Source organism: Loxodonta africana, chromosome 7 (genome assembly GCF_030014295.1).
Source record: "Loxodonta africana isolate mLoxAfr1 chromosome 7, mLoxAfr1.hap2, whole genome shotgun sequence".
NCBI classification, from domain to species: domain Eukaryota; kingdom Metazoa; phylum Chordata; class Mammalia; order Proboscidea; family Elephantidae; genus Loxodonta; species Loxodonta africana.
The window spans coordinates 39,797,714-39,816,937 of NC_087348.1; the positions used below are offsets into that span (position 1 = coordinate 39,797,714).

Sequence of the window (19,224 nt, forward strand, 5' to 3'; positions counted from 1 at the left end):
GGTTTCAGGGGACATCTAGGTCAACTGGCATAACAAAGTGTATTAAGAAAACACTCTGCATCCCACTTTGGTGAGTGACGTCTGGGGCCTTAAAAGCTAGCAAGTGGCCATCTAAGATGCATCAACTGGTATCAACCTACCCAGAGCAAAGGAGAATGAACACTAAGGACACAAGGAAAATATGAGCCCAAGAGACAGAAAGGACCACATAAACCAGAGGCTCCATCAGCTTGAGCCCAGAAGAACCAGATGCTGCCCAGCTACCACCAATGACTGTCGTGACCTGGAACACAACAGAGAACTCCTGATGCATCAGGAAAAAGTGGGATGTGGACCTCAAATTCTAGTAAAAAGACAGACTTGATGGTCTGAGACTGGAGGGACCCTGGAGGGCAGGGCCCCCAGACTCTGTTAGCCCCAAACTAAAACCATTCCCGAAGCCAACTCTCCAAAGATTAGACTGGACTATAAGACATAAAATAGTACTGGTTAGGAATGTGCTTCTTAGCTCAAGTAGACACATGAGACTACGTGGATGGCTCCTGTCTGCAGGTGAGATGACAAGGCAGAAGGGGACAGGAGCTGGTTGACAGACATGGGAAATACAGGGTGGAGAGAGGGAGTGTTCTGTCACATGGTAGGGAGAGCAACTAGGGTCATGTAACAATGTGTGTGTTAAGTTTTTGTATGAGAAACTAACTTGAATTGTAAACTTTCACTTAAAGCACAATAAAAAAAAAATTGGCATCAGCTCAACTAAGTGATTTTAGAGCGAGCTTTTTAAGTGCAGAAGATAGTCTTGGCTAGACCTTGGTGAATACCACAGCCTATATAAAAAATCCATTTAAAAAAAAGGGAATAAGAACAACATAAAATAAAGTTGGATGGTTGCTTTAATAATACACGCTATAATGATCTGATGGTGTTGGGCAACTACAAATGAAGCTCCTCTGACTTTGACCATTCTAATATCTTGGAGTTGCCAGAGGAAAGAGATGTTAGCACAGAGTAACTTCCACTTATCCTTTCAACACAAATGTCTGAACTACATCTGGACGATTTTTATCTCCCATGGTGCATTTTAAGAATGATCCCTTTACTGCTCTCCCTGGCCTTCTCACTATACTGGAGTTTACACTAAAACAGGGCTCTGAATTAAAAAAAAAAAGGCATTAAAAATATAAAAACAAGGCCTATACCTGATCACATGGGCCATAAATCTCCTCTATCAAACAACCAAGCCTATCAGTGATCTACAGGTAAAAAGTCAGGTTTATCTCAATAAGAGGTGGAAGATTTTGCTTCTCTTTTCATAGTATTTGAAGATATTCCCAACAGTCATACGTGGTAGGGCAGGGAAAGTTACTATAATGGGCTGAACACAGTCTGATCCAACTCCAAAGTCCATCATTCTTTTTACAACAGTGTGATAAATTTTCAGGAGTACACCAGGATTTTTACAGGAGATGATGTAAAAGCTACAGCCAGTGACCAGTGTGCAAAAAAGCTTTAAATGTGTGGGCCAAGGACACCACTCCCGAGAGTCTTTTTTACATCAACATTTGATTGTGAGGAAGTACTTTACAGTTCTTTGAAGCTTCGAGACCAGCAAAGATACAGCAGCTATAGGAGTTATAAAAAAATTTGTTAGCAGAAATAAGGAAGGGACTCCTCTGACAGCTGTTTCTCTTTCTGACGTGGCAGCAAATGGCATGGATCTTTGCCAGATAAAGGCTGGTTACAGAAGATTTATAGCCTTGCATATAATCTTACTGAGGTATCTTCTCTTAAATTTTAAGATTTTATGTTAATTATCTTTGGCATATGCCATTTAGCTGCCTATCTTCTGTGAATACCCCTCCTCATCAAAAGATTATGGAAGAGGATGCATTTGACAACTTTGCAAACACTACCACAGCCATTCAACCAATAAATGTTTATGAAGGCTCTATGACCCAGGCCTACTATGAGTCAGTATTTGGAACTTATGTACTCCTGTTTTACATACAACTTGAAAAGGAATGGTAATGTGTCTTCAAAATCTTTAGCATTTAGAAGAGACTACTAAACAAAATGTGGCAGGAATTACAGACAGGTAGATTTAAAAGGGCATAATGCATACATTAAGATCTGGATGCACTGTATGGCTTTTTCACAAGGGAAAACCAACCCCACAGTCTTCCCTTACTATACAGAACAATAAATGATGCTTATAATGACCTGAATCATAAAGAAAAAGATGAATTATTTTCAATTTGCTACACTTAAGAAGGTGAGGAAGTGTGATATATTTTAAAGCAAAATTTATAATGCAAGGAAAAACTGACCAACAAGTTATATGGAAATTGTTGTTACTGATAAGTGCCATCGAGTTGATTTACACTCATAATGACCCCACGTGACAGAGCAGAACTGCTCCATAGGGCTTTCTTGTCTGTAATATTTACAGAAGCAGCCCTGGTCGCGCAGTGGTTCAGTGCTTGGCTGCTAACCAAAAGGTCAGTGGTTTGAACCCACCAGCAGCTCCATAGAAGAAAGATGTGGCAGTCTGCTTCTGTAAAGATTTACAGCCTTGAAACCCTATGGGGCAGTTCTAGTCTGTCCTATAGGCTTGCTATGAGTTGGAATCAACTTGATGGCAACGTGTTTAGTTTTTTTGGCTTAATTTTTAGAAAGGTACTAGTTTTTTCGCCAGGTCTTCTTCTCATGGACCACGCATTGGGTGAGTTTGAATAGCCAACTTTTTGCATAGCAGCTGAGCACTTTACCCTTTTCCCCTCCAGGGTAACTGCTGTGTGTTATCGTGTGAATTCCAACTCATAAAGACTAATTAAAAAAAAAAAATTAGCTATGTGGAAATCTATTATCTAGAATAATTCATTCTCTAAGAGTTCCAGGTAAACAAAGCTTCACCATTGTTGCAGCATTTTACTTTAATAAAGAAAATGACAAACCATACATGGCAATTCAATTTTATTTTCCTCTGGATACAGGTACATGTATCCAATTATTTATAACACTAAATATTTTACTCATATTTTCATTTTTCTATATTTCATTTGTTCCTTTTCCTAAGATATCTTCAGTATCTATACCTCTAACCCAGAACCCTATCGCTGTGAACTCAGTAAATTCACAGGGTCACATATGGAGAAGTCACCACATGAGGGTAATTACTTGACAGACTAAGTAATCTAAGGGTGAACATTTTAAACTCAAAGTAACCAATCTAAGGGTATAAACATTTTTGATATTCTACAAAAGCAACTCTGAGACAATCACTTCCCGATGATCCTTTATGACAGGAAATTGAACATTTCTATTTTAACAATTACAGCCCAGCCCTTATATGCAATTTATTCTTTATATATGTTGACCACTTTTACCTGTATTTTTTAAAAATGGTATTCATCTGAGTACATGAAAGCAACATTAATGGGAAATTCACTCTTTTCTCAACAGCAGCTGGAAAGTGATAAATGAAATCTCTTATCATGCAAATCTTAAACACTCATCTACTAGCTGAAAGGTTGCTGGTTGGAATCCACGCAGAGGTGCCTCGGAAGAGAATGCTCGTGACCTGCTTCTGAAAGGTCACAGCCTTCAAAACCCTATGGAGCAGTCCTAGGCTGCACACATGGGGTCACCATGAGTTGGGATTGACTTGATGGCAACCAACAACTCATTTTTAAAAATTTCCCTGTAAGTTATAAACTAGGAACAAAATATTTTTATTCGGAATTAAAAAAAAAATTTTATTTTTTGTTGTTGCTGAGAATATACACAGCAGAACATACACCACCTCAACAATTTCTACATGTTTTTATTCAGAATTTTAGATGGTTTAAATATTAAGATGATATGACAGCATAAATAAAAATTTTCAAAGCCATCAAGATTTCACCTCTACTTCATATCTGAAATGGTTTCACACAGTATTTGTAGTTTTTGCCATCCAGCATCCTTAACTCCTTTCTTGCAGCAAAAATGGCCGACCTTACTTTTCTGGAATCATCCTTCCCTTCATGGAAAGCCCTGATCAGTTGGTACTAAAGAGACTCTAATCCAAAATTCTTATTTGAACTATTTGAGACTAGTCTTCTTGTATCCACAGTCCTGAGAATGGGGCGGAAGAAGAGGGGAAACAGAGACAGAGAGAAACCTATCCTGCTTTTTCTGTTTGAGCCCTGAAACAAACTCTATCTGTAGCACTTTGAATATGCCCAAACTTTCCAATGAAAATTTTACAATGCAGAAAGTGTTGATACTATTTTTAAACTGCTGCCTAATTTCCTTAAGGTCCTCTGACTAGGGTATCTTCTTATCTTTGCGGCTTTTTTAAGAGCCTCTGTGACTTTGAACATGCTACTTCCTCTACCTGGAATATGCTTCTGTCAAATGAGTTGACTCAAATGATGTTTCTTTTGTGAGGCCAAACTTTTCTTGAGCTCCCACAGTGCTTTGTACACACTTCTATAATAGCATTTCTTACTTTGTTTACTATATGTCTGTCTCTCCAAAAGAGACTTGGAGCCCCTCAAGGAACTGTATTCCTCTTTTTACACTCGGGTTTCTGGTACATGTTGGGCACTTAATACACTGTTGATTTTTTGATGGTTTCTGATGCCATGTTAGATACTCCACGTCCATCTTTAAGGCACTGTCATTCACTGGAAAGAAGTTAAAGTGGCTAAGCCACCAGGAATCAGAAAAAAAAAAAAAAATGACCTTGACAGGTCTACGGCTGACTAGCTGTGTGACCTTCAGCAAATCACCTTCCATGCTTCGGCTTCTGTTTCCTCATCTATAAACCAAGGGAACCCAACCAAATGACTTCTAAAGTTCCTTGCAATTTTCAAATACTACATCTATAAAAGACTTAAAACTATCATAAAAGTATCAAATTTTTACTAACCTGACCGACATCACTAAAACAATCTGATATTCAAATGACTGACATCATCATTCTTTCAGCTGGCCCATATAAAATCTTACCCGCCCTAGGCAGGCGCTATTTCCAAAACTGCAGTTAAAAGCGTCATTTAAACTGTCAATTTCTCAAATTAAAACAAGGCTCCAATTAGCAGTGGCAATTTATTTCTCAGCAATTAGATCATTCATTGTATCATAGGCAAAGTTAGCCCTCTCTGTCCTTATGTCATTTAATTCTAACAAAGTTCAAATTTAAAAAAAAAAACTTTTTTTCTGATTAAGAGAGAAGTATATGTTACTGTAGAAAGAAATAAAATAGATATAAAGAAAATAAGTTACTTAAAAACTCCATCACTCACAGATTATCTGCTGTTAACAGATACATATCATGTTTCTAAACATGTACACACACAGATCTATGTAGTTACATATTTTTACAAAAATGTGATAATATTTATGCTATATTGTATCCTCTTCCCCATCTCTCCCACACTTTATCAGACCTATTTCTCAATAAATATAGATCTACATCATCATTTTTAATGGTTAATATTATATCAAAGTCATTTACCCAGGTTCCTACTAATATTTACGTTCTTAGTTATTCTCTATTTTTAACAATATTGTGATGAATATCCTTATACTTAATTTCTTTGCGCAGCTGTCTGATTATTTCTTTCTGAGAAACAAAACTGCTGGGTTGAAGGGTTAGAACTTTTAAATATATACTTTTGCTAGCTTTTATCCAGAACAGTTTAATTAACTTAAATTCCTAACAATGGTGATTGAGTATCTATAACCCCTTAGAAACGCAGGAATCAGGGTGAATACATTTAACCCCCCCCTTTTTTTTTTATTGGCCATATGTATTTCCTCTTTAGAGTATTTAAAAAAAAATCTCACTGCCTTTCTTTAAAGTATCTGACAGTTTATATACCACATTTTAAGAATGGCAGTTTCTAGCTGGTGGGACTTTAATTATTCTCTTTTTGCTTATCTGTGCTTCCTGCCTTTTTTTTTTTTTTAATAGTGAACACATTTTAGTTAAATTTACAGTGTTGTTTTCTCTTCAAATGCTATCTACAGGTCATCTTGTTAAAATGAAAAGTTGGTGTCCTATGTAACATATTTTATTGTATGTTTTGAAACACACTAATGATAAGCTCAGGTCTGAGGCACGATCTGGTAACTTTGCCTCATGTCTTCATAGAAGAAAAGTTCCTCTCACAAATGTGGGGCCCGACAAATCACCTCAGAAAGGCAACATCTTTTGTGTTTTCTTATTCCTTACCTTTTTCCCTCAGGTTTTTACTCTTATTGCAAATCTAGTTCCCTGCTATTTTCAAAAGGTTGTCCAAGGAAACTTGACTTTTGTGACTCCTGCCAGGCTAACACAGTGACAAGCAAAATGAGTTTTAAAGAGATGGAATGAGAGTAGCAAAAAAATCTCTCGTCCCACTTTACATGCAACTTTCTCTACAGGGCTTAAGTCTAACCACCAGGGGACTTGTACCTTCTTCCAAGTCCAGAGAAGTTCAATTTCACAAAATACCAGTAGAGCCTTAGCTCTTGAGAGAGACTTACAGGAGCACTAGGCTATTGGTAACTGTCCAAACTTGAGCGTGTAATATACACAGATATTCTACTAGAAACATTTAATTGCATGAGAGCAATAAAACACTGTTATTATGAACTATCAGGATTTGGAAATATTTTTGTCAAAGATGACTTTTTGCTGTTAGAACACTTACTTAAATGATGAATTAAAAACCATCACAATCTTGTAGCATACCAAGTCATCAAAACTGAAAGTAAACTTTAAACAAACAAAAACACTGAATCATGACCAGCACCTGAATTTTCTTGGCCTTTTTCCCCTATTTTCTAAAGGAAACTAGATTTTACACTCTCATTTTCATGGTTCCTGGAAAACATGTTGCAAATGCTTAAATTCACATAAAATAATATAGGTATCTGAAGTACATTACATAGTTAAGAACCATGACTCAAACCATGACTCTTAAATCCTAGTACAGCCTTTTATTTGTATACTTCATGATTTTCTTGTAAACATACACAGAAACAATATAGTTATACAGTTAAGAGCTGTTTTATGTGTAACTCAGAAGTGACTCTCATTCCAGCAGCAAATATTTATTGAGCACAGCAGGTAGGCACAGTAAGCGTCCCCCTCCCCTACCAAATGTCTATGTTCTAATCCCCAGAAGTTGTGAATATGTTAGGTTACATGGCAAAGGTGAATTGGATGGAGTACCAGATTGGGTTAAGGGTTGCTGATGATCTTAATTAAAAGAGAGTATATCCTGGATTATCTAGGCAGGCCCAATATAATCACAAACCAATTTCCGTCAACTCTGACTTATGGCGATCCCATATGTGTCAGGATAGAATTGTGCTCCATATGGTTTTCAAAGGGTGATTTTTCAGAAGTAAACTGTCAGGCTTTTCTTCTAAGGTGTCTCTAGGTGGACTTGAACCTCCAACCTTTTGGTTAGCAGCCGAATGTGTTAACCATTTGCACCACCCAAGAACTCCATGAAACTACAAGGGTCCTCAAAAGTAGAAGAAGGAGGTCGAAGAGTGATACGACTATGAAAGAATGGTCAGAGAGAAGCAATGGTGCTGGCTTTGAAGATGCAATGAAAGGAGGTCACAAGCCAAGGAATGTGGGCAGTCCCTAGAAACTGGGAAAGGCAAGGACACGAATTCTTCCCCAGTCTCCAGAAAGGATCACAGCCTGGCTGACATCTTGATTTTGGCCTAGTGAGACCCAGGTCAGACTTCTAGTCTAGAGAACTGTAAGATAAGAAATTTGTGTTGTTTTGAGTCTCTAAGTTTGTGGTAACTTTTTACAACAGCAACAGAAAAGTAATACAAGCACCTACTAGGTATCACTTCACTATGAGTTGGAATCGACTTGACGGCACACAACAACTAGGTACCAGACATAATGTCAGGCATTATGGTGATGAATAAAACAGGTATGAGCTTGGAAATTTTTAGTAAAATGGGTTAATAAAGTATTTGGAAAGTGACACTAAAATCCGTGCCAAGGATGGAACGTCAGTATCTGTATCATGGAGTAGTCAGGTCAGGGTGAACTCGGAGGCCAGGGAAACGCTCTGCTATGTCACGCCAGGGTGAACTCGGAGGCCAGGGAAACGCTCTGCTATGTCACGCCAGAGTTCTTTCGCCGTCGTTAGTTGCTTTAGAGTAGGTTTCGACTCATGGTGACCCCGTATGTGCAGAGTGGAGCTGCTCCATAGGGTTTTCAAGGCTATGGCCTTTTGGAAGCAGATTGCCAGGCCTGTCTTCGAGGTGCCTCTGGTGGGTTTCCATCCCCAACCTTCTGGCCAGTAGTTGAGTGCTTAACTGTTTGCACCACCCAGGGAGCCAGTCAAAGTTCCTTTAGATTTTTTTATTTCCACAGCTATTTTTATCTTGTTGTTACCATATGCACAATATTCTATCATATTTTTCTACATCGTTAACTAGAAGCAGAACTCTTCAAATTATATTTTAAAGTATCTAAAGTAGGGTTATTATTTTGTAACTATAAAAAGGAATCCCAATTAAAAGTAATTTCTCAGGTTGTCTTCATAATTACCTGAGGAATATGTCCCTTGTTCTGGTTAGTGTTAAGTATTTTGATTTGCTTGCAGGTAAATATCCCTATAATGAGAAAAACTTCAGAAACTAGCCACTAACTGCCTTAGCATCAACATTATTTCAGTCTTCTCAAAGCAATCTGGACTTGGATTTTCCTACAAGCAATACTAGTGTTCAGGTCTATTAGGCAGTTAATGCTTCTCAGTGCAAATGAATAAATTCTGTTTTATCAAGCCCTTGTGCGTTTGGTTAATATGCATCCTCAGAGACTGACTAATCCCAGGTAAAACGATATAATCAATTTATTCAATATGAACAGCAAAGACTTTCCGTATATCCATGGAGAGCTCATGAACCTCATGAAGCCTAGTCAATGACCACATCTTTTGGAGTTCACTCCTCTCTTAAATTAACATACATGCTTTGACTGCAAACGTAAGCACGGTTCTAGATAATGTGGACTACAGGGCTGAGTGAATTGGCTTGTCACCTTCAAAGTAAATGCACTGTCTCTGCTCCAGACTGCTAAAACGATGGTAGTCCCTCAGTGTGCTGTATGACGTGTGAGTGGTACTACAAATACAAACAATCGTTTGCACACACATATACACTTATTCTCTCACTTATTCAGTATGTGCTGAGTGTGCACCATCTGTCAGGCACCGTTTTAGGCACTGGGGCTAGTTCCCTGGATGAAACAAAGTTGCTGCCTTCATGGAGCTTGTGTTCAGTGGACAGACAGGCAGGTCTCATATGGAAAGATATATCGTAATACAGGGTCAGGAATAATAAATGTTATGGAGAAAAATAAAACAGCATAAGAAGATCATTGTTGTTAGCTGCTGTGGAGTCACCTCCAACTCATGGTGACTTCATGTTTGCAGAGTAGAACTGCTCCACAGAGCTCTCAAGGCTGTAACCTTTTGGAAGCAGGCTGCCAGGCCTGTCTTCTGACGTGCCTCTGGATGGGTTTGAACCACCAACCTTTCGGCTAGTAGTTGAGCGCTTAACCATTTGTGCCACTCAGGGACTCCTTATAAAAAGCTAGTCAGACGGAGAGAGATGCTGTTTTAGATAGAGTGATCAGAAGAGAAGAGGTGACATTTGAACAGAGAACTGAAAGAAGAGAAGGAATGAGTCATGATGGCATCTGCAGAAGAGTGCTCCAGGGAGAGGGAGGAGCAAGTACAAGGTCCAAAGGCAGGAACGTGCTTGGTGCTTTAAAGAACATCCAGAAGGCCAGTATGGCTACAGCACAGGGCACAAGAAGGAAAGTGGTATTTGAGGCTTAGAGGTAGCCAAGGTCAGGTCATGGTTATTGCAGGACCTTGCAGGCCATGGTAAGAACTCTAGACTTTACTCCTAAGTATGATGGGATACCACTGAAGGTGTTCTGATGTTGTTCCTTTTCCCCCATGGGGGTGACATGACTAGGCTTATGTTTTTTATAAGATCACTCTGGTTGCTCTAGGGAGCACAGACTCTTTGGGGCAAGAGTGGAAACAGGGAGACTAGTTAGAAGGCAACTACACAAGTTCAGGAGAGACAGCAGCAGGCACAGGAGTAGAAGTGGAAAGACGACTGGATTCAGGATACATTTTACAAGTAATGCCGATGGGTTATTGATAGACTAGATATGGGATGTGAGAGAAAGAGAAAGGTCAAGAAGGAGTCTAAGATTTTGAACATGAGAATTTGTTGAGTAAGGGAAGAACAGGCTTGGTGGGGTGGGAAATCAAGAGTTGAGTTTAGGACAGAGTGTATCTGAGATGTCAAGTAGGTACTGAAGATGAATCTGGAGGTCAGGACTGCAGATATGATTTGGAAGTCCTCAGAATACAGGTAATACTTTTTGCCACGAGACTGCATAAGATCATCTGGTGAGCACAGAAGAAGCACAATATTTAAGGCTCATGAAGAGAAACAGAATTCAGCACAGGACAATGAGACGTCACGGCCAGGGATTCCGAAGTAAAACCATGAGCGTGTGCCCTGGAAGCCATGTTAAGAAATGAGTTCAATAGGAATGAGGACAAATGCTAGATTGCTCAGAGGTTAAGATGATGGAACTGAGCCCTAGCTATCTCAGCAAGACTTGGGGGCAATGAAAGACTGATTGGAGTAGGTTTAAAATAGGTAGAGAAGGAAGAGACTCATTGAGTACAAGTAGCTCTTTAGAGGAGTCTGGCTACAAAAGAGCCACACACACAGAAGAGCTGTCCCTGTCTTTGCTTTTGCCATTACAAGGTACAGCTGAGACACAGGTACAGCTTACACCCTGCTCTCAACATTTTGGAGTGCAAAGCTATTCTAATTTTTGACCTGACGTGCTGGTGAAAGCCCTCTCATTCTTCACGGGCAGAGCGCCTTCCGTTCACTTCACCAGTGCTACTTCCAAACTACAACTGCTGAATCCCACAGCTGATTCTGACCCCTCTTCAACAGTGCAGCCGCCATTCCTCATCTACATCGCCTCTGCCTTTTCCAATTCTTTTTTCTGCTTTTCTTGTTTATCTTTTTTTTCTTGTCTCTTGTTGCTACTCCATACTTTTTAACGTCTGAGCAATAGGGTTGACCTTTCAGATACAACAGCAGCGACAAAAAAGGATGATTTCCCTTGCTACCGACTAGTAGATAGGCACGAGTAATCACTGGAACACGGCTCTTTTCACTGTGCGCACCTTCTCTGGGGGCCTAAACATCTTCCAGAAGTCTGAGGCTTCCTTCCTGCGAGTCTCTAGATAACTGCTACGTTACTAAATATTATAATGCTTTGTGGGGCTTACAATAACTTTACCCAAAGAATTTGGTCTTTGTCCTTGTTTCCTGAGAGAAAACCTCTAAAACTGTGGAATCTCCCCATAATATAAGTGTCTCTGAGGAGGGCTCCAGAGCACATAGCCTACCCGGTTACACTAATAAAGTGATTCCTGGGTGGGGGCTGGTCAGACCAGAAGGACCTACCGCGTGATAACAGCCTCATGATCGCTTGGTGATACTGATGAACCTCAGGGGAGAGGTGCTGGAGTTGAAATTATGTAAGGAGACCTCTAATAAGAGCTCTGGACATGGAAATTCTATGTGCATCCTGGTTGGTGACAGACACTGATCCTGTGGTAGAGTAGCATGTCCCTTTTTGTGACATGGAAGCCCTGCATTGGAAACCCTCCAAACCTCACGCTATGTGTTTCTTCATGTGCATCCTTTTTGCCACAATAAAAGTGTAATTTTAAGTATAGAGCTTTCCATTAGTTCTCTAAGCTGTTTAGGTGAATCATCAAACCCATGGGAGTAGTCGAACCAGGAGGTTGGAACCGAGGGCGACTGGGGACTCTTGAGCTTATGGTTGGTATCCTGAGGGGGCAGAGGAAACCCCCAAATCTGTGGCCAGCAAGTCAGAAGTGAGGGCATCAAGTGGACTTCAGGCTTGTGGCTGGCATCTGAAGACTTGGGCCAACTTGGCAGTCTGGAGGACAGTGTCCTTTAACTCGTGAGATCTGATCCTGATCCAGCTCCTAGTGGTTAGGGTCAGAGGAAGAATTGCTGCACGTGCAGCTAGTGCCAGAAGAGCAATGGCACAGAAGTGGAACAAAGGGGAACAGAACTGATAGTGAACTGGGATTTTGATTTTTCCATACAGGCTTCGATGAGACAATGGTAAATTCTTAGAAGGTAGGAACCACTTCTCGTACTTCCTTATATCTTCCATTCAACAGATATGCAGCCCATGTTTTTAAGCAGTGTGAGGGATGCTGGAGTTGCAGACAAGAAAATGGAGACAGGTGATCACTTCACAGAGCAAGTAGTAGTCCATTAGGGCATTTACATGAGTAAACAGATACAACATGGTGTGATAAATGCTTTGATAAGGAAATACAGGGTGCTATTTTTTTTATGAAAGCACATAGGAAGAACAATTACTCAAATTTGGGCATCACAGATGCTTCCCTGAGGAAGTGATGTTTAAAGGGTCAAGAGTATGAGTTAGCCAGACTGAGCATGGGGGGAAAACAACATGTGCAAAGGCTCAGAGGCAAGTGAGAACATAGCATACATGGGAATGCTGAAAAAAGTTAGTTATGGCTAAGTATGCATATGTATAAATTCTGCGGTGAGGGTGTGGCATATATGGATGACCAGAGATTAGGCCAGAGAGGATGAAGGCCCAGATCAGAATACACGTTAAAAATTTTTGACCATATCCTGGGATATGCACCAAGCTATCAAAGATAATTTTTCCCTGGGCAGTAGGAGTAGGCAGAGGTGGGGGGGGGGTTTCACTTATTACTTTTAATATGATCATTAATATTAGACTTTTATTTTCATAATGTCATGTAGCACTTCTGTGATCTGAATTTTTTTGTTTAAATAAAAAAATAGGTTTTAGAAGATTGCTCCAGTTGCATTATGGAGAATGGACTGGAAATAGGAAAAGACCAGAGGCAGGGAGACAGCTAGAAAGCGATGGCAATAATTAGGCGGCCAGAATTAGAATAATGGTAGTGACTATGGAAAGAAGTACAGATGTGAGATAAACTTAGAAAGTAAAATCGAGAGATCTTGGTAAAGAGTGAAGGAGCAAGAAATTAAAGATGACAACTAGATTCCTGACATGGGCAGATGGGTGGATGATAAATGGTGGTGTTTCATTAAATTAGGGAAAACAGGGCATGGCACAGGTTTAGGGGTAAAAATAATGAGTTTACTAAGCCTGAAGTACCCAGGGGAAAGTCACATGGAATTAAAAGTTCAATATGGAAGTCTAGAATCTAGAACTCTAGAGCAAGAAATCTGAGTTACAGAAAAATGTTGATGCTGTCAGCATATGGTCTTGAGACAGGATGAGTTTGCCCAGATGAGTAAAAAGAGAAGAACAAAAGGCTAGAATAGAAGCTGGAGGAATGCTAGCAAATAAAACTAAATTTCTCAGCATGATCTGTGGTTCACCTGCATCATACTCTCCTGAGGAGTTTGATAAAAACGTAGACTCCTTGGCTCTACCACAAACAGCCTGTATGAGATACTCTGGGTGCCCTGGGGATCTGTGCTTTAAACAAGCACCCAGATTATGTTGTGTGAACTACCAACCCAGAGGATGAGTAGAGGGAGAAAAGCCATAAAAAAAGATTAAGAAGGTGCTGTGCTCTGTTCGCCCCTAGAGAAAAATGAAAACCTTGTGTTATACTAGCTGACAGAACATACCCATCGAAGCACACTATGTTGGTGAAAAGGGAGCAGTCACTATTTGTTCAATAAATAACTAGAAAATTTAAAGTTATAATTTACCTCTTATTACTGCTCTACAGTCTAAAAATGTACCTGGGTAATTTAAAAGAAAAAAAAATATATAATAAGGGTCAGTATCTGAAATGGATTGAATGAGAATCGCTTCTGAAGCCAAGGGCTCAGATAAATTGCAAAGGTTTTAGCAAGTTAGTGAATAACCACATGACTTCTCAGGTCTAAGTAAATCCCTGATGCATATAAACAGAGAAACAATGCTCTGCAATGAAAAGATGATTTCAGTTTTGAGAAACACTGAAATAAAGCCATTAGCTTCACAGTAGCATATGGATGCTCTTTCCTAGATGAACCAGATTACTGAATATCAGACCAAAATTAAACCACTTCTTCATCTATCCGCTATTAAAGACTAAGAGATGAAAGATTTAGCCTTTTGCCCAGCTAAATCTGAAAGCTCTAGCTGCTTTCCTTACGTGATTAAAAACAACAACCAAACCCATTGCCTTTGAGTCGATTCTGACTCATAGCGACCCTACAGGACAGAGTAGAACTGCCCTAAACAGGGTTTCCAAGGAGTGCCCGGTGGATTCGAACTGTGGATTCGAACTGCCGACCTTTTGACCTTTTGGTTAGCAGCCGTAGCTCTTAACCACCAGGGTTTCCTCCTTTGGTAATACAATCACTTATCAAACAATTCTTTGTCAAGGTCACTAGGCTTTAGAGCATTGGCTTTGTCAGAAATATCATCTGTTGACAAATTAAAAGGATCTGTTCTCCTGAGACATGTGTCTGACACAAGTGAAAGTCATTTAAGCAACTCCCCATGGTTAATTCACGATTATTCAGGAACCTCTCCAAATCTAAAAAAAAAAAAAAATCTAAAGTTATCACAAAATCTGGGCTTCCAACCGGTTTGTTCCGGTTTGAAACCCTGCTAAGAATTTGCATTTCTAACAAGAAGAGTTCCCAGGCTATACTAATGCTGCTGGTTAGGGACCAAATTTTAGTTGAGCAGCGGGTCTCAAAATTTATCATACATAAGAACCACTCGGGCACCTAAGAACAACACCATTGATAATTCTTAACCATGCTGAGGGTAGGTTTTGGTCACTACTGCATCTCTAAGTCCTAAAACGGTGCATTCAGAAGCCCACTCCTCAAGTCCATGGACCCCAAGTTAAGGATCCTTACTTAAATAAACCGAGAGGGTCTTATTAGTTTCCAGATACAAGTATACTAGGATGGCAGAACTATGCCAAAATCAAATTCCCTGACCAGAAGGGAAAGGAACTTAGTGGCTAGAGTATTTCTCTTCACATCCCAGCCCAAGGATTCCCTGGACAATGTTCCAGAGAGCTCTGCGGCACTCAGTAAACATGGAGCCTAAAAACTGGGGAAGATATGCTTCCTAGCTAAGGCAAGGATTGTGGGAAGCAGTGGCAATTCCCTGAGTTGCCATGTCTTGTACTGGATACCCGCTGCTGCCAGAAGCAGTCCCAGTTTTGGTTATAAGGAGGCAGCCTGGAAGAATATACACTTCCCTTGCTCTGACTAAGGCCCCAGTTCAACCCATCTAGGGATGTGGGGCTTCTAATTAGTATGAGTCTGAATTGACTCTACAGTAGTGGGTGTTAACAAGGAGCCTAGGGGTACAGTGGTTAGTGCCCTGCTGCTAAATGAAAGGTCTGTGGTTCAAACTCACCAGCCGCTTCTTGGGAGAAAGATGTGGCAGTCTGCTTCTGTAAAGATCACAGCTTTGAAAACCCAATGGGGCAGTTCTACTCTGTCCTATAGGGTCGCTATTAGTTGGAATGAACTCAACGCACACAACAATAACAACAATGCATGCTAACAAGTTTGTGTTTGTAATTTGGGTGACTATCTTTATTATGTCCTAAACCTTGAAAGTTAAAAATCAAATGAATGTTCTCTTCTCCTGGGAAAGACTCCTTAGTGTACTCAAAGCTTTAAAATGACGGGAAATGTCCCTATTTAATCCGAATTTTGGGCAATTTAGATATTTAACTCATAAGCATTTCTCCACGTTTACTGTGAAAAATAATCTAATTTCAAGCGGTATTTGCCATTCTAATTTTCTATGAACTACTATTTGGGTTTGCCCTTACCTTTCCCTGACTAAAACAAAACACTTGCCAAGTTAATTCCAACTCATGGCGATCCCATGTGTGTCACAGTAGAACTGTGTTCCATAGGGTTTTCAAGCTGTGACCTTTTGGAAGTAGATCCCCAGGTCTTTCTTCAGCGGCGCCTCTGGGAGGGTTCAGACTGCTAGCCTTTCTTTAGTTTAATAGGTGAGGGTTTAACCATTTGTCACCAAGGGACTCCCCGATATTAGGTTACTTTAAAACTGAAATTATACTCTCTTCTCACCCAGGCACTGTAACCAATAAGAAGTAGCAAGCAATTTTGTGTCAGTCACCACACAATATATATACTAAGCTTTTAAATAATGTTTCTGAATGAACAAATCTGCACCATACCCAAGTCCATGCAAACATGAGATCTTTCAACCCTTTAATAAGTATATTCAAATGTGATAATTAATAACAATTTAAACTGAGAGGCTGGATTCTGCTTGCTCTCAAATTATTGCCAGGGAGGGCGGCATGGGTAAAGCACAGTCCACCATCTACAGAACTGAGAAGCTGACCATGGTGTCTAACTCCCTTACTTCATTTGTATGTGCTGCTTTTTCCTTAGATTAAGTCCAACTTCCCCTCCCTAAACTCTTATTGTTACATTGTGGACATTAAATTTGCTTCTTCTGGTATAAAATTTTGCGGCTGCCTGAACACAGTAAATGTTATACAGCAACATTTTGGAAAATTCACAGAAAAGGATCTTTAAAGAAGGCATGTAGTAAAGAAACCTTACTTTCTTAACTTTAAGGCTAACTGAGCCAGAATCAACTTGACAGCACACAAAAACAACGCACAGTTGGGGTGACTTGGGAGAGATCCAGATTTGTCAGATTTCCCCCCTTTTCTGATGCAAGTTACCAGTAACCCCACCTTTTCCCACTAATACATACATATCCAATGTACAAAAATAAGGGATTTGTTAAAAATGAAACAAAATCAGGCTCTTCTTTCCCATTTCAATGTTCATCACATAAGTAATACATTTTCACCAGCTTTCACTTTTCAAATGGTCCACTTCCTACCTGGACTGGCAGGACACCAAAATGGGAATGAGAAGTCAATGTCACAGAGTATAAATAGCTGTGGCCAAAAACAATACTGCAGAAGAGCCAATAAGAAAAGGGCTCCCCAAACTGCAGTAAGAGTGACTTAATTCGACGTCTCACTTCATGAGGGCATTAGGGAAAACCACCATCAGGAAACAAGAGAAGGGTGGAGTACAGCAACCAAGTCTCACATAAGATTTCCAATCTCATTTTAAAAGGGGAACTTGCAGGGTTTCCTGGGGCTTCTGAAATACACACACACACACACACACACACACACACACACACACACACACAATTTTAAATCTCAGCTGGTATGACCATGAAAAGAAAACTTTTTCTGATGCAAGTCCAATACAGAAAAAATGCTACCCAATAGGAAGATGATCTTTTCTCAGATATACTCAAAACCACTCATGAACACCAAGACTGATTTTTAAATTATATTTGTTTAACTCATGATAACCAAAACAAAAAACAAAAAAACCAAATCCACTGCCGTCGAGTAGATTCCGACTCCCAGTGACCCTATAGGACAGCGTAGAACGGCCCCATCTAGTTTCCAAGGAGCGCCTGGTGGATTCGAACTGCCGACCTCCTGGTTAGCAGCTGTAGCACTTAACCACTACACCACCAGGGTTTCCTTAACTCATTATACTTGAAATAAAATTTACCATCGCATGGCAAACCTAAATCTGAACCACATACAAAGTAAACCCTGCCTAAATCTGAACCATATACAAAGTCAACCTTGCAGTGTGTTCTATCATCATTCCTCAGACACAACTCAAAGGACCAGCGATTTCACAGAATAATAAAACACTTGAGATTAGTGGCCTAAGGTGCACGGGGCACAAACTTCACTTTCTAAACGTTTGCTGGGTATTTCCGGATTGCTCTCCTGTGCAGAAGTCATTAAGTTTACCAAGAGTCTGCAACATATCATATACACACATGTATTCTTTAAGTATCAGCAGTATTCACAACGCAGGCAATCAGCAAGTTATATACGAAGTCTCTCCTCTGAGGAATCAGTTCAGGCGTAAATGAATCCAGAAAATCGCATATCCTCGGCGCGGGGCTGGGTCACAGGAACTAAGTAAAAAACAGTGCAAAGTACACTGGGACAAGGGCAGTCACAGCAGAAAGATGCAGCAACCCCACTAGCGGCTCCTTCAGAAGGAGAGTGTGTATGTATGTATTTGTGTTCACCAACGAGCCCCTGCAGACCTGGGTAACGGTACAAGCTAAAACCACCATAGCCGCAAACGAATTCCAGCACGCGGAAAAGGAGAATGGAGGGGGAGTAAGCATTAAACGGTCCACTGCCTGCAAGTGCCAAAGCTGTCACCTCCCTGGGACCCGCACACATTCCGCCGCTGCCACCTGCTTTCTACTTCCTCTGGGAGGGCTGGTGACGCGTGGGCCCAAGAGGAACCAGTGGCAGGGAAAATGAATCTGTGGTTTCTAAAACCCGAACACAGGAAATGCCTCGAGGGTTCGTTTCCCGCCCCCCCCACACACCCTCGAGACTCTCCCCACGCGGCGCGCGGCCCCAGGGGTGGGACGCTGGGGGTTTCCAGGCGACGGCCAGGTAACTGAGGAGGGGGCGGCGCCGGGTCGAACAGCCGGGGCCGCGGGAAGGTAGGCTGGGGGCGGGACCGCAAGGATACAAATAGCCAGGGGCTAAACCGCGCCAGAGAATCCCCCGGGACGAGGGCAGGAGCGGGCGGAGAGGGACGCCCTGGCCGATACCTGCTGCTGGATCTTCCCGTCCTCTGTGACGACCCAATGCGTGGTGGCGAAGGCCCCTCGAGCCGCCACACTCAGCAAGGCGTAAAGGCTGAGGAGCCAGCCTGGGCCGGAGCAAGGTGGCAGCTCGCACCGGCCGCGGACCCCTACTGCTGCCGCCATCTTGCCCCCCCACCCCGGCCGGTCACACCGGAAGCGGAAGCGGACCCCCGCCGTCCGCCATCTTGGGGAGGTCGGCGGTGGAGGAGGAGGAGCCGAGAAGGTGGTGTCTGGTGACGACACGGTTTTTCAGCTTCAGTGTGGGCGGCTCGCTCCAGCTGGCTTCAGGGTTGGAGGCCACTTTTCTGTTAACTTTTCCTACGGGAGCAATGATGATCTCGGAGCGTGGGAACCGGAGAGATAAAAGTAATGTCCTAGGTGTTTTTAAATAAGTGTTTTTTTAAAGTTTGTTTTTACTT

The 19,224-nt window shown here is 41.2% G+C and overlaps 1 protein-coding gene across 2 annotated transcripts in view; it reads right to left on the minus strand.

Moving 5' to 3' along the window:
- Positions 1-18,949, minus strand: part of TTC17 (tetratricopeptide repeat domain 17) — a 124,839-nt gene extending 105,890 nt beyond the window's left edge. For both annotated transcript variants that reach the window (XM_010592118.2, XM_023550701.2), the window contains exon 1: positions 18,770-18,949. In XM_010592118.2, coding sequence (XP_010590420.2) covers positions 18,770-18,928 — 159 coding nt within the window. In that variant the 5' untranslated portion in view covers positions 18,929-18,949. The remainder of the gene's footprint in view (positions 1-18,769) is intronic.
- Positions 18,950-19,224: the final 275 nt, after the last annotated feature.